This window comes from Orcinus orca, chromosome 1 (assembly GCF_937001465.1).
Source record: "Orcinus orca chromosome 1, mOrcOrc1.1, whole genome shotgun sequence".
In the NCBI taxonomy this organism is placed as follows: domain Eukaryota; kingdom Metazoa; phylum Chordata; class Mammalia; order Artiodactyla; family Delphinidae; genus Orcinus; species Orcinus orca.
This window is the reverse complement of record NC_064559.1, coordinates 7678180-7699023: the sequence shown is the minus strand read 5'-3', so window position 1 is coordinate 7699023 and position 20844 is coordinate 7678180. Positions and strand designations below refer to the sequence as shown.

Sequence of the window (20844 nt, the reverse complement as noted above, 5' to 3'; positions counted from 1 at the left end):
GAGGGTGGTGGGAAGTGTCTGCTGCCTCAGTGTCTTCGTTTAATCTTCACCTGCCTTTGCATATCAGCCGGTCACGCTGACCCACACACTGTTGCACTAAAGGCAGATTTCCAGCAAACACCACGGACACGGATAGTCTTTCAAACTCTGCCGAGTGTGTGGATGCCAACTGCTTTTTATTTCCTCTACATGGACCTGATTTCATATAAGCAAATGAGCTTCATTCTTGGAGAAGGAGTTTTAGTCACTGCTTTGGGAATACCCAGCACAGAGGAAGGGGAGGTGTTGAGGTCGTAGCTGGGAAAGGCCTTTGATGGTTCTCAGTCACACTCAAGGCTTTGGTCACTTTCCTAGAATCCCTGAAGGGGCATTCCCCTTCCTGCTGGCAATTCTGTGTTCCTGGACATTTAACCTTGACCCCGCAGTTGGTTCCAGTGTATGGCCTTGTGGCAATCTGTAGTTGCAGTAGAGTCCTGAGGAGTCAAGTTCGATGGGCATTGACAAATGCTGACAGCTGCAGCGGGAACAGAAAGTTCAATGGTGGTGAAGAGAAACAGCACCGCTGGGGGCCCAGGTGGTTTCGTGAACCGCCCCCCCCCCCCCCCCCAGCATCAGCACTTGTTTGGACTGGGCTTTAGTGCTGCGAGTTGCCCAAATGCTCCTCCCTGGATCCAAGGCAGTGACAGGATGGCTGTCTGGAGAAGGCTTGCCAGCCTGAGAAGACATCTAGTCTGGGGTCAGCCAGCTCGGGGGCTGCGAGGGGGCAGGAGGCTGGAGCTTCGATCGAGCTCTTGGAGACCAGAGTTTTGAGCCCTGCTATAGACTGTTTGTGCACGTCACTCGCAGGCATTGAGATTTCACCATTTTATGAAGTAGGTGAAAGGAAGAACCTTTGCAAGGTGATTGCCCTCCGTCTGCATCTGGATGGCATCCATCTGCATCAGTGTGACCCATTGCTACAGTTATCACGGAGCCCAGTGGAAGGTACGCGACAGATCGTGCCTGTGAAGACTGGAGGGTTTTGGTGCGCGAGAGAAGTTTGTCTGGATGACTCGGTTGAGGAAGAGCCTTCCAGGCAGGGGGAATGAAATATGCAGAGATGCAGGGCATGGCCGAGTGGTTCTTGATTACGTTGTAATTTGCTCCTCTTCCTAATATTAGGATGAGCCTGTTTTTCTCCCTCCCACCAAACAAAGCAGACTCCAGTCAGACCCCTGCCCTCTAGGATGGTTATTGAAAACTCGGGCCACTATGCCGTTCATGACATTAGTGCTTCTAGAGGGTGCAAAGGTAATGGGTTAGAAAGTGCATCTATGCAGAATTATTACTGCTGAAAATCTTAGCTTCAGGGAGGTTAAGTATCTGGCCAAGATCACACAGCTATGGAGCAGAGATTCACTTTAGGACCAAATCCAGTGTTCCTTTTACTAAGTTCTAATTATTGTGTACCGTTGCTTAATTGCCAAGTAGAACATTCTGCAAGTTGTACCTGCTTCCTTGAGAGAACATTCTTCTTCCCTGTCCATAATGCCCCTTGATTGGTTTGTGGTTGATATAATAGTGAATGCTCTATTTTTAACCACTGTTTTTTCCACTTTATGAAAGAGCCACTTTCCCCCTCAAGTTCAATCTGAAATGTTTTCGGTTTTTTCCAGAGGAGGTGGAAATTGGTTCCAGCAGAGATGTTTCCTGTGAATCATAAGGTTTTTCAATGATGTTGTGTATTAATCTATTAGTTCCCAGTGTATTATCCATGAACTAGAGTACCTCGGTCAAAAGCACTGCAAATTGTACTTTGTTTGCCTCATAATTTTGAATTTCAGGACTTCCCAATCTCTCTCTGAAGTGCAGACACTATATTTGAACCTCATTTTGCTTTAGAAACAGAACGAAACAAAACACAAAAAAACCTCCTTTTAAGACACTAGAATTATTGAATTACTGGAAAAGTTTATGTGTTCAGTAATTTTATTTCCTAGGCTGTACTCATCTCTCTCCAATCCAATCTAATTAGAGTTTGCATGAGGATTGGGTAACAGGAAGTACTGGAAAGCAGATTGCCTTTCTCCTTTTCCTCTTAATGTGAACCATCTGAAATTAACCCAGTGCAAGAGTTTCAACATCAAACACTTGTGAGCCAAGTGAACACATCTGTTTAAGTGTTCCAGATGCAAAGTAGATCTGGATGGCTGCATCTGATGTTTGAGCCTGATAGAGCCACTGGTCACTTTCCCAAGGATGTGGTCAACCGGTCTTGCTGGATTCCAACCTTGCCCTATTGAAGAAACTCAGATTTCTAATTCTAACAATAACCACTGGCACCTGGCAGGGATGCTTCTACTTTGAAACCTAGAGGAAGCATTTGACCAATTGAATGTAATTGTGTGGACGGACACCCTTTGACGTAGTAGAGTATCTCATATCATCTGGTACCTATTTTTTACTCTTAAGGGAATAAAGTTAGGGTATTTATTTAGCAGCCATGTATGGGGGAACTTAGATGGCCTCACTGATCCATCCACGGGTAGTTGGGGGCAGGGACCTCCGCCAGGTGAGTGGCAGGAAGCTCAGGATGATGTGGGAGATAGAAGCCAGGGGAGTGAACAGAGCTCCCTCCCAGGCAGCCTTGATGCTGCTGTCCCACAGCACGGGTCCTGAGCTTGCGTGGGATTTCTTATGCTGTGGGTAGCAGTCACCTTTAGGTTCTAGACCAGTATCTGGGCATTTGGTAAATACCAACAGTTACACTGAGAACACATCATTTTCCAACATAATCATGATATAGTAATATTAGAAACAAGATAGGAGTATGGAGTGAAGAGAACAATCTTCTGTTTCCTTGGCTGAGATCGTCTTTGTTGTTGTGGAATTAAGGTATTTTATTCTTACAGTACTGTTACCTATGGATTGTAGAAGATCACTCCTCTCCCTACGTTCATCTACTTTGCCCCCAAACATTTACTGAGTAACTTACCATGATGGCACTGGGAATAGTTCTGATTAGGTGGTCCCTCAAGGAGTTCTGAGCTAGTTGAGGAAACAGTAGATCATTAAAGACAGCTTGGTGCTAAGAGAGAGGTTTGCAGAGTGGCTATGGTGTCTCAGGAGGGCGGATAGACAACATTTCCTGATCGAGAACATTCGACACTGTGTCCAAAAGGGACAAATGGGAAGGAAGCGGGAGAAATGATTGGAAATAGAGATCCAAGAAAAGAGCAGGAAACTGCAATCCTAGTCCTGACAGAATCCAGAGGGAAAGGATTGCACTTGGAAGAATAGGTGTATTGGCAGTAAGATGGAGCCGGGGATGGGTCAGACTCGGGCAGGGTGGGGGGCTGCGAGAGGAAAGAAAGGGGGCGAATGAGAAGGAATCAAGTGTCAAGAGCAATGACTGCAGTTGTGGGGAGTTTGCACCTGGCCACGGGGGTGTGGGACAGGTAAAGGAGCTTGAGTGGTCGAAGGGAGAAGGAAGACTCCTTCCTGCCAAGATTCTGAGAACAGCTTGCACAGTCCTGCCTTAGATGAGCTACTTCCATGTGTTTGTTGTTTAAAATGAAGACACACTTTTTAAGGACTCTACTGGAGCTGTGCGAGGGAGTGGTCACCAGAAGTAGAGCCGAACTAGCTGTGCACTGCTCCAGGCTCAAGTGGCCATGAGACCACCTTCTCATTTTACCAGTGGGGAAGCTGAGGACAGACAAAGGAGGCCTTGCCAGGGACACACAGGGCTCAGGACAGAGGTGCTGTTGTTGGCTCCTCATTCTCTTCATCATTTCCCAGCAGAGTGAACCTTCTCAGGAACCCTTCTGCTTAGAGTCCAAATTATGTTGATCGTTTGTAGAAAACTCAGCAATAGTACATTTTATTTTATATATATAATGTTCTCCCCCTACTGAAAACAAATTTCAGGACTCACCTATTCAAGCTCCTTTTACATAGTAAAGCTGAAGTTCAAAAAGGAATTCTTTCCCTAAATGATAGCAAGCATCTTGGGTACGTTTGGATAAGAAATAATGAAATAAATTTACTAATTTCATACGTCAGGGACTGTGAAAAAGAGCACACTCATTTACTCTTATATTTGCAAATTGAAAAATTAGAAGATTTAATTTATGCTTCCCTAAGTAGTTTCTCTGTGTATATATATTACACACACACATACACACACACACACACACACACACACACACACACACACACACCCCTGTGAATGGTCTCCTCTTACCTGGTTGGTGTGGGAAGAGGGGAGGTAGACCCCATTATAGGGACCGTTACAGAAGAAGTGACAGAATGGAACGGGAGGGTCAGGACATGGCAGCGAGGTAAGGTGCGCTGGGAACCTGCGTGTGGAGACTATCACCTTGGTGAAACACTCCTGGCGTGGATGGCTAGCTGTGAGTGAATGTAGCTTTGTCTAGCTCCAGTATAAAGTGCTCCCAAGAGCTATTGTTTCTGAATGTTTGGAAACAATTTCAAAGCTTGCCTGCTCTTCTGTTAAGTAAATAAAGCCTTAGGCTCAACCCCAAAAACAGCTAATTAGATAATGGTGGGGATTTCCTTGTGAATATAATTCCCATATGAAATTGCTCTGCCTTGGGCCATGGTCTCACTCCGCTTGGTGGAAGAATGCAAGTTCCACTGTGGGTTCCACGTTGGAGGATTTTATTGCCGTTTTCCAAGTGCTAAGACTAGGAAGATCATAGGGGCCATGAGTTGAGTATGTGTTGAATTTAACTGTCTCACAAACATGAGTTTCACCTTTCAAGCAAGCCTAGGAGAAAGACAAATTCAAATTCAACATGAGGACAGTAGAAAGAGCACGGGCTCCAAAGCCAGACAGACTTGAATTTGAATCTTACCCCTGGCAGTTAGGGGCATAAGGACATTTGTAACCGTTACTTAAGCTTTAAGACTGTCTTGTGCCTCGTTTGTTAATGGTGGGCATTGATGCCCTACAAGGATGTTGTGAGGAATAATTGAGATACATACAAGGGTCATCCACATCATGATCAAATAAATGTCAGTTTCTTCTTCCAGATCCATTCTACAGACACTTAACTGAGCTTTTGTTACATACATGGTTCTGTGGTAGGTATTTGGGAGAGGCAGGATCAAAGAAGAATGACACCTATATTACTGTTGAAATGGGGACAATATGACGTGGCACTCAGACGACAGCCCAGGACCTCTATCCACACCAGCCTCCTTGCTGTTCCTGGAACACGCAGGCCTGTTCCTGCCTCTGCACCTCAAGACTTGCTGTTCCCTCTTCCTAGAACTCTTACCTCTGCTCCTTCACCCCTTCACCTCTAAGTCATCTTCTCAGCGATGGCTTCCCCGATCGCGCTAAACTCCCTGGGACTAGTATTCCCCATCGCTCTTCCCTGTTTATTTGTTTTTCCCTCTGACAAATATAATTTGTGTGTGTGTGTGTGTGTGTGTGTGTGTGTGTCTGTGTCTGTGTGTGTGTTTTCTGTCAACCCATTCTCCTTCTCCCTCTTCAGTGTAAACGCTGTGACTGTCTGATGTCTTCACTGCTCTATCCTCAGTGCCTAGAACAATGCCCAGTTGGCACCCAGTAAATTTTAATTGAACAGATGAGTGATGGAATTAATTAACTTCAGGTACCAGGAGGGTCATGTACCAAGTCCCAGTGGCCAGAAGAGCAGAAGCATGTTAGGGACTGTATTAGTTTCCTATGGCAGCCGTAACAGTTATCATAAAATTAGTGACTTAACACACACTTATTATCTATAGTGCTGGAGGTCAGAAGCCTCACACAGGCCTCGCTGGGCTAAAATCAAAGTCTTGCCAGGGCTACATTCTTTCTGGAGGCTCCAGGAAAGAATCCGTTTCCCTGCCTTCTCCAGCTTCGGCAGGCTGCCTGTACTCTTTCCTCTGTGGGTCCCTTCCTCTGTCTTCAAGGCCAGCAAAGGCAGGTTAAGTCCTCCTCACATCACATTGCTCTGACCTTCTCTTCTGCCTCCTTCCACTTTTAAGGAACCTTGTGATTCCACTGGGCCCACGTACGTAGTCCAGGACAGTCTCTTAATTTTTTTTTTTTTTTTTGCGGTACGCGGGCCTCTCACTGTTGTGGTCTCTCCCGTTACGGAGCACAGGCTCCGGACATGCAGGCTCAGTGGCCATGGCTCACGGGCCCAGCCTCTCCGCGGCATGTGGGATCTTCCCGGACCGGGGCACGAACCCGCGTCCCCTGCATCGGCAGGCGGACTCTCAACCGCTGCGCCACCAGGGAAGCTGCAGTCTCTTAATTTTAAGGTCAGCTGACCAACAGTCTGAATGCCACTGTCAACTTAATTCGCCTTTGCCATGTATGCTAACATATTCACAGGTTCTGGGGATCAGGACATGGACATCTTTGGGGCTGCATGTGTCTGCCTACCATAGAGTCTAACAAGTGAGATATTTTGCCTAGAGCCAAAGGTTTGAGCTGCCAGTAGTGAAATATAAAACAAAAATTTAATCAAGAATGGCCATGGTTGTCAAGATTTTTTTTTTACATCTTTTTTGGAGTATCATTGCTTTACAATGGTGTGTTCTGTATAACAAAGTGAATCAGCTATATGTATACGTACATCCCCATATCCCCTCCCTCTTGCGTCTCCCTCCCACCCTCCCTATCCCACCCCTCTAGGTGGTCACAAAGCACCGAGCTGATCTCCCTGTGCTATGCGGCTGCTTCCCACTAGCTATCTATTTTATGTTTGGTAGTGTATATATGTCAGTGCCACTCTCTCACTTCATCCCAGCTTACCCTTCCCCCTCCCCATGACCTCAAATCCATTCTCTACATCTGTATCTTTATTCCTGTCCAGCCCCTAGGTTCATCAGAACCATTTTTTTTTTTTTTAGATTCCATATATGTGTGTTAGCATACGGTATTTGTTTTTCTTTTTCTGACTTCACTCTGTATGATAGACTCTAGGTCCATCCACCTTACCACAAATAACTCAGTTTCATTTCTTTTTATGGCTGAGTAATATTCCGTTGTATATATGTGCCACATCTTCTTTATCCATTCATCTGTCGATGGACACTTAGGTTGCTCTGTGTCCTGGCTATTGTAAGTAGTGCTGCATTGAACATTGTGGTACACGTCTCTTTTTGAATTATGGTTTTCTCAGGGTATATGCCCAGTAGTGGGATTGCTGGGTCATATGGTAGTTCTATTTTTAGTTTCTTAAGGAACCTGCGTACTGTTCTCCATGGTGGCTGTATCAATTTACATTCCCACCAACAGTGCAAGAGGGTTCCCTTTTCTCCACAGCCTCTCCAGCATTTATTGTTTGTAGATTTTTTGATGATGGCCATTCTGACTGGTGTGAGGTGATACCTCATTGTAATTTTGATTTTCATTTCTCTGATGATTAGTGATGTTGAGCATCCTTTTATGTGTTTCTTAGCAATCTGTGTATATCTTCTTTGAAGAAATATCTGTTTAGGGCTTCTGCCCATTTTTGGATTGGGTCGTTTGTTTTTTTGATATTGAGCTGCATTAGCTGCTTGTATATTTTGGAGATTAATCCTTTGTCAGTTGCTTCGTTTGCAAATATTTTCTCCCATTGTCTTTTCTTCTTCTTTATAGTTTCCTTTGCTGTGCAAAAGCTTTTAAGTTTAATTAGGTCCCATTTGTTTACTTTTGTTTTTATTTTCATTATTCTAGGAGGTGGGTCAAAAAGGATCTTGCTGTGATTTATGTCATAGAATGTTCTCCCTAGGTCTTCCTCTAAGAGTTTTACAGTGTCTAGCCTTACATTTAGGTCTTTAATCCATTTGGAGTTTATTTTTGTGCACGTGGTTAGGAAGTGTTCTAATTTCATTCTTTTACATGTAGCTGTCCAGTTTTCCCAGCACCACTTATTGAAGAGGCTGTCTTTTCTCCACTGTATATTCTTGCCTCCTTTATCAAAGATAAGGTGCCCATATGTGCGTGAGTTTATCTCTGGGCTTTCTGTCTTGTTCCCTTGATCTATATTTCTGTTTTTGTGCCAGTACCGTACTGTCTTCATTACTGTAGCTTTGTAGTTTAGTCTGAAGTCAGCGAGCCTAATTCCTCCAGCTCCGTTTTTCTTTCTCAAGATTGCTTTGGCTATTCGGGGTCTTTTGTGTTTCCATACAAATTGTAGAAGTTTTTATTCTAGTTCTGTGAAAAATGCCATTGGTAGTTTGACAGGGATTGCATTGAATCTGTAGATTGCTTTGGGTAGTGTAGTAATTTACACAATGTTGATTGTGAAATCCAAGAACATGGTATATCTTTCCATGTGTTTGTATCATCTTTAATTTCTTTATTCAGTGTCTTATAGTTTTCTGTGCACAGGTCTTTTGTCTCCTTAGGTAGGTTTATTCCTAGGTATTTTATTCTTTTAGTTGCAGTGGTAAATGGGAGTGTTTCCTTAATTTCTCTTTCAGATTTTTCATTGTTAGTGTATAGGAATGCAAGAGATTTCTGTGCATTAATTTTGTATCCTGCTACTTTACCAAATTCATTGACTAGCATCTGGTAACATCTTTAGGATTCTCTATGTGTAGTATCATGTCATCTGCAAGCAGTGACAGTTTTACTTCTTTTCCGATTTGGATTCATTTTATTTCTTTTTCTTCTCTTATTGCCATGCTTAGGACTTCCAAAACTATGTTGAATAATAGTGGCGCGAGTGGGGAACTTTGTCTTCTTCCTGATCTTAGAGGAAATGGTTTCAGTTTTTCACCATTGAGAACAGTGTTGGCTGTGGGTTTGTCATATATGGCCTTTATTATGTTGAGGTACGTTCCCTCTATGCCTGCCTTCTGGAGAGTTTTTATCATACATGGGTGTTGAATTTTGTCAAAAGCTTTTTCTGCATCTATTGAGATGATCATATGGTTTTTCTCCTTCAATTTGTTAATATGGTGTATCACATTGATTGATTTGCATATATTGAAGAATCCTTGCATTCCTGGGATAAACCCCACTTGATCATGGTGTATGATCCTTTTAATGTGCCATTGGATTCTGTTTGCTAGTATTTTGTTGAGGATTTTTGCATCTGTGTTCATCAGTGTTATTGGCCTGTAGTTTTCTCTTTTTGTGACATCTATGTCTGGTTTTGGTATCAGGGTGATGGTGGCCTCGTAGAGTGAGTTTGGGAGTGTTCCTCTCTCTGCTATATTTTGGAAGAGTTTGAGCAGGATAGGTGTTAGCTCTTCTCTAAATGTTTGATTGAATTCACCTGTGAAGCCATCTGGTCCTGGGCTTTTGTTTGTTGGAAGATTTTTAATCACAGTTTCAATTTCATTGCTTGTGATTGCTCTGTCTGTATTTTCTATTTCTTCCTGGTTCAGTCTTGGAAGGTTGTGCATTTCTAAGAATTTGTCCATTTCTTCCAGGTTGTGCATTTTATTGGTATAGAGTTGCTTGTAGTAATCTCTCATGATCCTTTGTATTTCTGCCATGTCAGTGGTTACTTCTCCTTTTTCATTTCTAATTCTGTTGATTTGAGTTTTCTCCCTTTTTTTTGTGATGAGTCTGGCTAATGGTTTTTCAATTTTGTTTATCTTCTCAAAGAACCAGCTTTTAGTTTTATTGATGTTTGCTATTCTTTTCTTTGTTTCTATTTCATTTATTTCTGCTCTGATCTTTATGATTTCTTTCCTTCTGCTAACTTTGGGGTTATTTGTTCTTCTTTCTCTAGTTACTTTAGGTGTAAGGTTAGGTTGTTTATTTGAGATTTTTCTTGTTTCTTGAGGTAGGATTGTATTGCTATAAACCTCCCTCTTAGAACTGTTTTTGCTGCATCCCATAGGTTTTGGGTCGTCGTGTTTTCATTGTCTTTTGTTTCTAGGTATTTTTTGATTTCCTCTAATTTCTTCTGTGATCTTTTGGTTATGTAGTAATGTATTGTTTAGCCTCCATGTGTTTGTGTTTTTTTCAGTTTTTTTTCCTGTAATTGACATCTAGTCTCATAGCACTGTGGTTGGAAAAGATACTTGATATGATTTCAGTTTTCTTAAATTTACCGAGGCTTGGTTTGTGCCCCAAGATATGATCTATCCTGGAGCTTGTTCCATGAGCACTGGAGAAGAAAGTGTATTCTGTTGTTTTTTGGATGGAATGTCCTATAAATATCAATTAAGTCCATCTTGTCTAATGTGTCATTTAAAGCTTGTGTTTCCTTATTTATTTTCATTTTGGATGATCTCTCCATTGGTGAATGTGAGGTGTTAACGTTCCCTACTGTTATTGTGTTACTGTCGATTTCCCCTTTTATGGCTTTTAGCATTTGGCTTATGTATTGAGGTGCTCCTGTGTTGGGTGCATAACTATTTACAATTGCTATATCTTCTTCTTGGATTGATCCCTTGATCATTATGTAGTGTCCTTCTTTGTCTCTTGTAATAGTCTTTATTTTAAAGTCTGTTTTGTTTGATATGAGAATTGCTGCTCCAGTTTTCTTTTGGCTTCCATTTGCATGGAATATCTTTTTCCATCTCACTTTCAGTCTGTATGTGTTCCTAGGTCTGAAGTCGGTCTCTTGTAGACAGCATATATATGGGTCTTGTTTTTGTATCCATTCAGCCAGTCTGTCTCTTTTGGTTGGAGCATTTAACCCATTTACATTGAAGGTAATTATCAATATGTATGTTCCTGTTACCGTTTTCTTAATTGTTTTGGGTTTGTTTATGTAGGACTATTTCCTTCTCTTGTGTTTCCTGCCTGGAGAAGTTCCTTTAGCGTTTGTTGTAAAGCTGATTTGGTGGTGCTGAATTCTCTTAACTTTTGCTTGTCTTTAAAGGTTTTAATTTCTCTGTCGAATGGTTGTCAAGTTTTAATATGGGGGCTTCAACTGGGAGGCACTAGGAAGTTACTAAAGGCTTTTGTGATTTGGTGGGACTGTGGCTTCAGGAGACGGAGATGGACTTAGAGCAGGTATTTGGAGGGAGATTGATGTTTAACCTTTTAAACGCAAGTGATTTTTATTTCCCTCTTACACACACAAAACACTAGGTTCTTACTTGGAATTTCCTAGAAGAAGTAGGGTCCACTTATGGTGTCTTTTTAAAAACTACCCTATTATATTACACATATGTACAACACATGCACACAGAGACTCATAAAGCCCTGTCACACAGACACACTCACACAAATGCACACATTTCCTCCTACACACACCCACTGCCTCTCCCGTTCTTGAGATCTCTTTTCTGTGGCGCTTGGTGGCCCTCCTTCTTTTCTGCCCTGGCACACTTGAGTGACATGTATCTTCCCACCAGTAACATAGGGCTTACTCTGGCAGTGGTTCTCACAGGGGTCATTCTATAAACCTCCCCTAGTAGGCATGTAAGAATCTCCAGGGAGATACATATAGTTTGAAAAAGTCTTCCCTCCCTCACCTTTACCATCACCCCACAGTGGCTGTGATTTGATATCACTTTCTAGAATGGTTCTTCTCCCTGACATCTCCTGAGAATCTAGTGGATATGGAACACCTGGTTTTGAGTAGAGTCTGATGAGAATTTCTTACCCTTTGGTTAGCCTCTTTAACGCAGTGCCATCCAGTAGAACTTCCTGTGATGATAGAACTGTTCTCTGTCTGCGCTGCCCAGTATGGTAGCCACAGCCACACGTGGCTACTGAGCTCTTGAAATGTGGACATACAGGAAAAATAGAGGACTCAGTAGGAAGACAGACAATGAATAAATGGTAACTCCTACCTTCATTTTGAATTGCTTTTTAAGTTTTTTTGCTTTAGTTTTTGCAGAAGTCAACATTGGTTCACGTGGGTGTAGTTACGCTCATCTTTTACCTAACTTCATTTTGATTGATAACTCAATATTTGATTGAAGTGTAGGGACTTCCCTGGGGGCGCAGTGGTTAAGAATCCGCCTGCCAATGCAGGGGACACGGGTTCGAGCCCTGGTCCAGGAAGATCCCACATGCCACGGGGTCACTAAGCCCGTGAGCCACAACTACTGAGCCCGCGTGCCACAACTACTGAAGCTCGTGCACCTAGAGCCTGTGCTCCGCAACAGGAGAAGCCACCGCAATGAGAAGCCCACGCCCCGCAACGAAGAGTAGCCCCCACTGGCCGCAACTAGAGAAAGCCCGCGCGCAGCAACAAAGACCTGATGCAGCCAAAAATAAATAAATAAATAAATTTATTATTTTTTTTTAAAGTGTTATCCATGGGTCTCCTGACAAATGATTCTTTCTCTTGCCTCTGTTCCCCTTCCTGATAAATACATACATACATATATGTATATATGTAAGCTTTATTAAGATATAATTCACATATGGTACAATTCAATCAGTTAAAGTGTACAATTCAATAACTTTTCATGTATTCAAAGAGTTATGGAATCATCAACGTGATTGATTTTAGAATATTTTTGTCACCCCCATAAAACTCATTAGTAGTCACTCCCCCGTTCTCCCTACCCACCACCCCCTGCCCTAGCCATTTACTAATCTACTTTCCTGTCTCTATGGATTTATCTATTCTGAGCATTTCATATGGGTGGAATCATACAATATATGGTCCTTTATGACTGGCTTCTTTCACTAAGCATGATGTTTTTTAAGGTTCATCCATGTTGTAGCATGTATTAGTACTTCATTTCTTTTTTTTTTTTTTAATTTATTTAATTTATTTATTTTTGGCTGCGTTGGGTCTTCCTTGCTGTGTGCGTGCTTTCTCTAGTTGCGGCGAGCGGGGGCTACTCTTCATTGAGGTGCGTGGGCTTCTCATTGCGTTGGCTTCTCTTGTTGTGGAGCACGGGCTCTAGGCATGTGGGCTTCCCTAGTTGTGGCTCACCGGCTCTAGAGCGCAGGCTCAGTAGTTGTGGTGCACGGGCTTCGTTGCTCCGTGGCATGTGGGAAGTTCCCAGACCAGGGCTTCAACCCTTGTCCCCTGCATTGGCAGGCAGATTCTTAACCACTGCGCCACCAGGGAAGCCCAGTACTTCATTTCTTTTTATTGTCAACTAATATTCCATTGTATGGCTATACCACATTTTGTTTATCCATTCACTGGTTGATGGACATTTGGGTTGTTTCTACTTTATTTGCTATTATGAATAATGCTGCTGTGAACATTTATGCACAAGTTTTCATGTGAACATATATCCGCATTTTTATTGCATATACATCTATGGAGTGGAATTATTGTATAGTAGCTCTGTTTAACTTTTAGAATAACTGCCAAACTGTTTTCCACAGTGGCTGCACCATTTTACATTCCTACCAGTAATGCATGAGGGTTCCAGTTTTTCCACAACCTTCCCAACATTTGTTATTATCTTTTTGATTATAACCATCCTAGTTATGAAATGATATCTCCTTGTGGTTTTGATTTGCATTTCCCCGATGGCCAATAATATTGAGCATCTTTTCATGTGTTTATTGGCCATCTGTATATCTTCTCTGGAGAAATATCTATTCAGATCCTTTGCCCATTTTTTAATTGAGGAATTTGTCTTCCTCTGTTCTTTTCATTTGGCCTGAGCAGGATGCTGATATGCTAACTGGTGATGAACAAGTGTGGAAGGAAGTTCAAGAATCCCTGAAAAAAATCGAAGAACTGAAGGCACATTGGAGTATCCTTTGACCTGTGCATTGAGTTGTTTTGTAGGATTGCTTCCTTACTGGTTGGAGCCTGGTATTAATGAATCCATGTCCAGGGTTTGACCTCTCCACGAGCCAGAGAGCTTCATTCTGTTCCGTGGTCATAGGTTACATCCCTGACCCCAGCCAACAATTTCAGTAATGGCTAAGGAAGATATGGTAAGGTCAGCATGAATTCCTCTCCACCATTAGATGATAATCCAAATTTATAGGCAGGATTAGTGGGACAGTAAGTAGTACTCTCTTTATATGTACAAGGTAGCAGATTTCTGGATTCCCTTCCTCCCGTAACCTACATCTCTAAAAAGTATAACTTGGAATCCTTATAATTTAATGACTGTAGTCAACCATGACTGCAATGGCAATGGGATTTGCTTCACAATACATTTTCTTGGCGTAAATAGTGAGGGGACCTCAGGAGGACCGTAAGCCCTGGAGGATTGTAAGACCCCGTGGTCTTTCAGCCTTTGAGTCTCAAGGAGTTGATTAACTCCCAAGTGGATTCACTGTGTTCCCCTTTCTCTTTTCCCCCAATCGTCTTATGGTCATGGAAAAGTCTGCAGAAAGGTGCCTGTTCTGTCATCCATAGTCTGTTCTCTTTGGGTGGGCTGTCTTCCCTGCTCCCCTCACTGGAGCAGAGTGACTTGTGGTAAACACCCAGAAAATGCAAATACAGGTCAGCATTAGCTTGGGAGAAAAGCCTCTTAGTTAAAACCATTCCATTTTTTTGCTCACTGATGTGTTTTACAGAAAAGGTTTGCCTTGTTTGCCAGGTGACTGCTGCCAGTGTTTCGAAGGGAAGTTGTCATGTGGTCCCTCCCAGCTTGCTGGGGGAGAAAGTAGATGTATTCCTGTCAGCGGCTGCATCTGGTTTTTACTTCTAAGGCTTGTCACCTCAAACCTCTTTAAAATGAGTTGGAGCATATGTAAATGAACAGGCAAATAATTATGGAGGTCATGCAACATGATGTTAAAATAGAGTCAAAGTCTTGCCACAGAAAAGTCTGGCATTGTGTAAGAGACAGGCATTCCTCCTGACGATCCGTCAAATATCTAATCCTAGGATGAAAATCCACAGAGGCTAGCCTGGCAGTCTGTTACGAAACCAGTGCGTTGCCTAAGATTCTGCTTCCCCCAGCCTCTGGGGGCCACATGCCGCAAACTTCAAACATGCACGTCAGGTGGATACCACAGAAAGTCATCAAGTCACTTTTCTTCAATAAATGTGCCTCTTCCGAGACCAGAGGCAACTCCTCAGAGACAGGACTCATCCTAAAATTACAGAGTGTTATGTACAGAAAGGCCCTCAGCCATGTGTTAGGGGGCCTGTAGTTCTAACCAGGAAGTCGGGCCTGTGGGGTAAGGTATCATGCCACCAGAGGCCCCCGCTGAAAGAAAGATATATTTCCTGCAAGGGTTAATTTAAAAATAGGAGCTCTCACTCACGCAAGTGGCTTGATTGGTTTATCAAAAGTGTTCACTGATGTGTTGGAAAGCAGTGCCCTGCGAGTCTGAACTGTGGAAAAGGTAGATTTTGCCGGAGGGAGGGCAAAGGACAGGTGGGCCATCTGTCCAGGACGGGGGATGCTGTGTTAGGACCTGAGGAAGAGGCTTTGAGTTGGAGGCGGGGCGGAGAGCCCTGGGCTGTGTGAGAGTCGGGCAGGGTGTGGGTGTATGGCGGGGAAATGCCATCCGCCTTACTCCACTGAACCGTCTTCCTTAAGCTGGTCACGCTCGGAGGTCATGACACAGTAAAAGGAGGTGGAAGGCACTGATATTTGTGCAGTATGATCTTGTGCAAGACACTAAATGTTCTCCCACTGTGGCCCAGGTACACAATTCTGCCTGGCTCAGGAGAGAAGACGTGAAGCATTTTTAAAAACTTTACGTACGGTATCTTATTTAATTCTTACAGCGACATTAGGCATTTTTATTTCTGGCCTACTTCAAAGCACAGGTGACGTCCTCAGAACCTCAAATCTGACCAGTGACAGAACTAGCTTAGATTTAAATCCAGCTTTATCTGCGGTCCAACGCTATGCCATTTCTGTAAATCGGCAAACCTTGCGCCCTGTGGAATTCCAGCCTATGGAAGCAGATGAATTCGGAGCTACACAGGTTGAAGGTGAGAGAGGAGCCGGGGCCGGGCAGCCCCAGCCCAGCATCCTCCTAGGCCTCGGCCTTGCCTAACACAGCATCAAAGGGAAGAAACTGTGTCAGGCCCCTGGGGCCTGCCTTCTCTCCACCTGCAGCTGTGCTTCTGAGGGAGTTCACCTGAGGACTCGAGGCGTGCTGCGTGCACCATGTCCTCAGTGCTCTGACTGCCTTGTCAGTTTTAAAAAGTAAGGTCGCACTGGGCTCCATGAGAGTAAGTTATGGACTTCCGGTTAATCAGAAGGTCATTGTGGCTCCGAAGTGAATATTGGGTCTTCTCCCCGCCTTTTCAAAGCATCCTTTCCCCCTGCCTGCAATTTGTGTACATAAGCCACATGTTCTTAATGTTTATCTTTTACTTTGGGGTTTTAAATAAGAATACCTTTATTTGGTTAAGCATAGACTGGAATCACTTTTGTTTTATAATCAAAAACCTTAAATTTGAGATCCACTGGCAATGGATTTCTTTAAGTTGTTTCCCCTAGTGTGTGCCTGGGGTTGTGTTTTTGGTTTCTTATACGCCCAAGGTTCAAATGACACAGAAGCAAAAATGAGCTCCTCCTTTTTTAAAAGGAGTCTCTCTAAAGCTTCTTTCATTTCAGATCATTTTTGAAACAGAAACTAACAGAGTAAACAATTTTAAACTGAACTAACTTAGTCTTTAGCTCATTTAATAAACAGCTGCATTTATTTCATGGCTAGGTTTAAAGAGAATCCGTGTAGGAATAGGAAGGAAGAATGGTTCTCTGGAAATCTAATCCCTCAAAGCACAGGCTGGGTTGGAAGATGGTTTGTTGATGTAAACAGAATTTCCTTCTCTGAGACGCCACTCACATGTTTTTGTTTCTCAAGTGTGTTTTCAGGCAGCTCATCTGTGCAAATAATGGGCGCTTCCTTCCCTCCTGTGCCTGGGAGCTGTTCAGCCTCTTCGAGAATCTCATTTTACTTTTGTTTTTCCCTGATGAAGACAGTGAATCCTTAACTAAGGTTAATAACAGAGTGGGAACAGGTTCTGGCCATGTGCCAGACGACCCTGAGCAGCAACGCAGAGCGGCTTCCTGACATCAACATCTACCAGCTGAAGGTGCTCGACTGTGCCATGGACGCCTGCATCAACCTCGGGCTGCTGGAGGAGGCGTTGTTCTATGGCATTCGGACCATGGAGCCGTACAGGTGAGTCCCGGGGAGGGGCTGAAGTAAGGGCTACCGTGTCTTGGCTTGGGGCAGAGGCTCGAGAGAGCCTGACATCATCCTGACCATTGCTGCTTTGTAAAAGCGTTCCATCTGCTTCTCACAGCGTGTGAAACCACACCTTCGTTCATGTATGCTTTCGTTCTTCATTTGTAAAGTCCTTTCCGTGTGTCAGGCACTGTGGGTGTGCAGGGACTGATGAGATGCTGTCTGCACGTGGAGCTAGTGCTTGGAATAAGGTGCAATGCTCGCGATGGCAGAGGCAAGGACAGAGTTTGGGGGAGCAGAGAGGGGCTCGGCACAGACGTAGCCTGGGGGCTGCGGCCTGTGGCCTCAGCCCTGCTGATCTAGGTGAGGACGCCGGTGTGGGACCCTCCACCTGGCTGACAGCAGTGCTGGTTTCTTCCGTTTCTCAGGGCTTTATGGTTCCCAGGGTGCCTTCACTCGAGCCCTCTGACCTCATAATCACCTTATGACCCAAGTAGGAGAGCAGGGGGACAGCCCTGCTCAAACATGTCATTGAGTCAGAGGAAGGAACTACTGGTAATGAATTGTTTCTTGACCGGCCTCAGCTCCTCCAGACCCGTGCGTGTTTTGCCCCTAGAGGTTCTGGTTACTCAGGGGAGCTTCCGGAGGGAGGGCAGTGTTGAAGTCTAGTGCTGAGAATTTGGTGCTGGTGGGTGTGGGACCCTGGTTTGCAGTGGGCCAAGAACATAAGTTTGCAAGATGAGATAGATCAGTCCAGAAGAAAGGGCACAGAGACGCATATACCATCATCTGAGGTTGGAATAGCCGCCTCCAGCACAGAACAAGGTCACTCACTGTGGGGAAGGTGGTCTGAAAGCATCTGGGACCTGGGGAGGCTGGGGGAGGCCCCTGCGGAGGAGGGGCACCATTCCAGGCAGATACTGAGTTTCCCAGCTCTGAAGACCGTGCAGACATGATGTCAGCCCTAAGGGGCTGAGCAGAGTGAAGATCCAGGTCTAGACCTATGCAACATGGGCAACAGGCAGGGGAGGGGTCCTCAGGGAAGGAGGGGAGGGAGGCAGAGCCCAGGGCGCCGCCTGTCCCCACGTGAGGAAGAGCCTCAGAAGACACCGGAGCTGGGAAGTTACCAAGATCAACACGATAAGAACAGAAGCAAGTCCAGGGTCTGGGATATCAGTCCGGGCAAAGGGAGGAAGCCGGAAATGACACATTTGGTCAGGAAGCCAGGAGCACGGTGCAGACAGAGAAGGGCCTAAAGATGGCATAGACCCACCAGCCAGGTGCATGGCAGAAGTCCATAGGCCAGCCACGGCACCAGGGTGACCCTGAGGGTGTTTTTCAGAGCTTCTCTAGGTGGTTTCTCCCAGTGCCTTGTGGTTGAACAGCTTCGGAATCCAGACTGTGAGTCAGCTTTAATCAAATTTATAAGAGATTGCCTTGAGGGCTGGGACTGTAGACTTTCCCATGAGCGTGAAACGTCTGTTAGGTATGATGAATCTTGTGGGTTCTCAGAAAATATAAATTGAATACAGAGAGATAAGGCTTCGTTCGTTCTCTGTGTTGCAGTGACAGGCAGGTTGGGGATGGTTGGCGTTACCCCTCTGAACTCAGGGCTCGGGCTCACGACGCCAAACCACAGGCTGCCCGGTGAGCGGATGGAATCCGGCCAGGAGACAAAGACGGAAAATTCTCTTTCCTCCAGACCCCCTCGGCGGCGGCTCGCCCCTCTGCCGTCTGGGGCTGGAAGTGCACTGAGCCTGCCGCCCAGGCGCAGGAATATATGTTGGTCCCCCGGCTTCATTAAGAAAGCCGCATGCCTTTGAGGGAGCTCGTTCTCCGTGTACTTTTGAATCCGCTTTTCTCCATAGCCCCCAAGGCTTCCCTGAAGGACTTTCTTACCCCCTTTATTAACTGGCAGTTTCACTGACTTAAACTTGAATCTAACAAAGAGGCCTTTCTTGTAAGCGAGGCCAAGTCCACGGAATGTACTCCATGTTGTTTGGAATACTTTTGGTTATGTTTCCCTGGTGTTGGGCAGGTCACGATCTCTCTGTAAATGTACCCTCTGTTCTTACGCTGGGTGACACATTTCCAAGCTTCCCTCCGTTTCTCCTCCCTGGAGCTTATTAAGGAGTTGCTCTGTGGTGTTCTGTATTTCAAGAAATCGAATCTGCAATGATCCACTTCAAACGAGTGAGATCTGAACTATTTGCTTTCAAAGTTGTAGCAGAGGAAAGGGCTATCAGTAATCCAGACCAACAGAGTTAAGAGAAATAAGAGGGATGGATGCCGACAGACTTGGCCCTTTTTCCCTTTAGCTCAGGCAAAAGTGAAAATAAAGAACTAACGGGCCAGATGCCCTGCAAGCCCTTTAACAATCTTAGAGTGTGAGGTAGGAATCCCGAGGTGGGCAGTGGTTTTCGCCCCACAGGTGTGCACGAGGGAACTCACGCTGTGGGCCTCCCCCGTCTACACGGTCTCCCGGCAAATGCTTCGGGTGGGCTTTTTGTCCACCTGTAGCCAAGGACACGGGTAGTTAGGCATTTGTTACTGAGAGGTGACTGGATTGCCATCTGCCGTAACAGTTTTACAATGTTAATATACTGTTTTCAGCAACTAGATTGAGGTCAAGACTCTAGTGATGATTTTGTCACTGCTGACCTTGGCTAAATCTTAACTGCTGACCTTAGAGGAGAAGGCGTCCATTATTCCATTTTTATCCAAATCACCGCGTTGCCCTCGGTTCCCTTCTTGTCACTCCATCATTTATTTTTACTCAATAGAAGTTCCTTTTATGGTGCAACATAAAATATTAAGTTCTTTATGTTTCATAAAGCAATTTGGAATTAATTCACATACAACAAAATGTGCAGTCTTTAGTATTAACTTACAGTACTTCTCCTGAGAGTATCTATGTGTGTATCTGTGATTATATACGCAGTCATCTGTCTGTTAGCACTACCAACATTAAGTAATTTAAAGGTATTTCCCAAATTTTACTTAAAAATACAATTCAGTCAAATCTCAGCTGTAAGACGAATTGGGTTTCAAAAGTTAGTTTGCCAGTTGGTAGTTTAGGACTTGGGAAGCATTTTCTCATTGAAGAAGGTGTTACAGATCATGCTGGGGTCCCTGGACTAGCCCGTGAAAGTCTACTCAGCATCGTCAATGTAGGCCATAAATTTTTTTAAAAAAAGGAGAAAGGAAAACAAAAAAAAACTGAACATAGTTTTAAAAACTAAGATTTAAATTATGTTGAATACAAATTAAAGTTGATTTTCTTTAGGAACCAGAGGCTGATACGGAGGTACAGAGGCTTCTTAAGGCTTCGAGGAGGACTTTCAATATATTCACACGTTCTGTTAATTTTTTTTTAATATCCTTATTGGAGTATAATTGCTTTACAATGGTGTGTTAGTTTCTGCTGTATAACAAGGTGAATCAGCTATACGTATACATATATCCCCGTATCCCCTCCCTCTTGCGTCTCCCTCCCACCCTCCCTATCCCACCCCTCTAGGTGGTCACAAAGCACCGAGCTGCTATGCGGCTGCTTCCCACTAGCTATCTACCTTACGTTTGGTAGTGTATATATGTCCATGCCCCTCTCTCACTTCATCCCAGCTTGCCCTTCCCCCTCCCCGTGACCTCAAGTCCATTTCAATATATTCACACGTTCTGGTAATTTTTGTTGTAAGAATAATACATACTCCTAGGAAAGGACATTTTCAAAACGACGGAAAGGTAAAAATCATCCTCATCTTTCACATCCTGTCCCACTCCCTAAAGATAGCCATGGTGAGTTTCTTTCTGAACTTTTCCATGTGTGAGGGACTCGTCTGAATATATTCCAAAGCCCCACTTTTCCCTCCTTCCCTCACTTTCTG

General features: G+C 44.2%; 1 protein-coding gene across 1 annotated transcript in view; it reads left to right on the top strand.

The window, feature by feature from the left end:
* The window catches only part of SMYD3 (SET and MYND domain containing 3), a 714793-nt gene that overhangs the window by 590073 nt on the left and 103876 nt on the right, over window positions 1–20844 (top strand). Inside the window, exons 9-10 of the mRNA XM_004270962.3 lie at window positions 13509–13596; window positions 16777–16951. Of these exons, the coding sequence (XP_004271010.1) occupies window positions 13509–13596; window positions 16777–16951 (263 nt within the window). The remainder of the gene's footprint in view (window positions 1–13508; window positions 13597–16776; window positions 16952–20844) is intronic.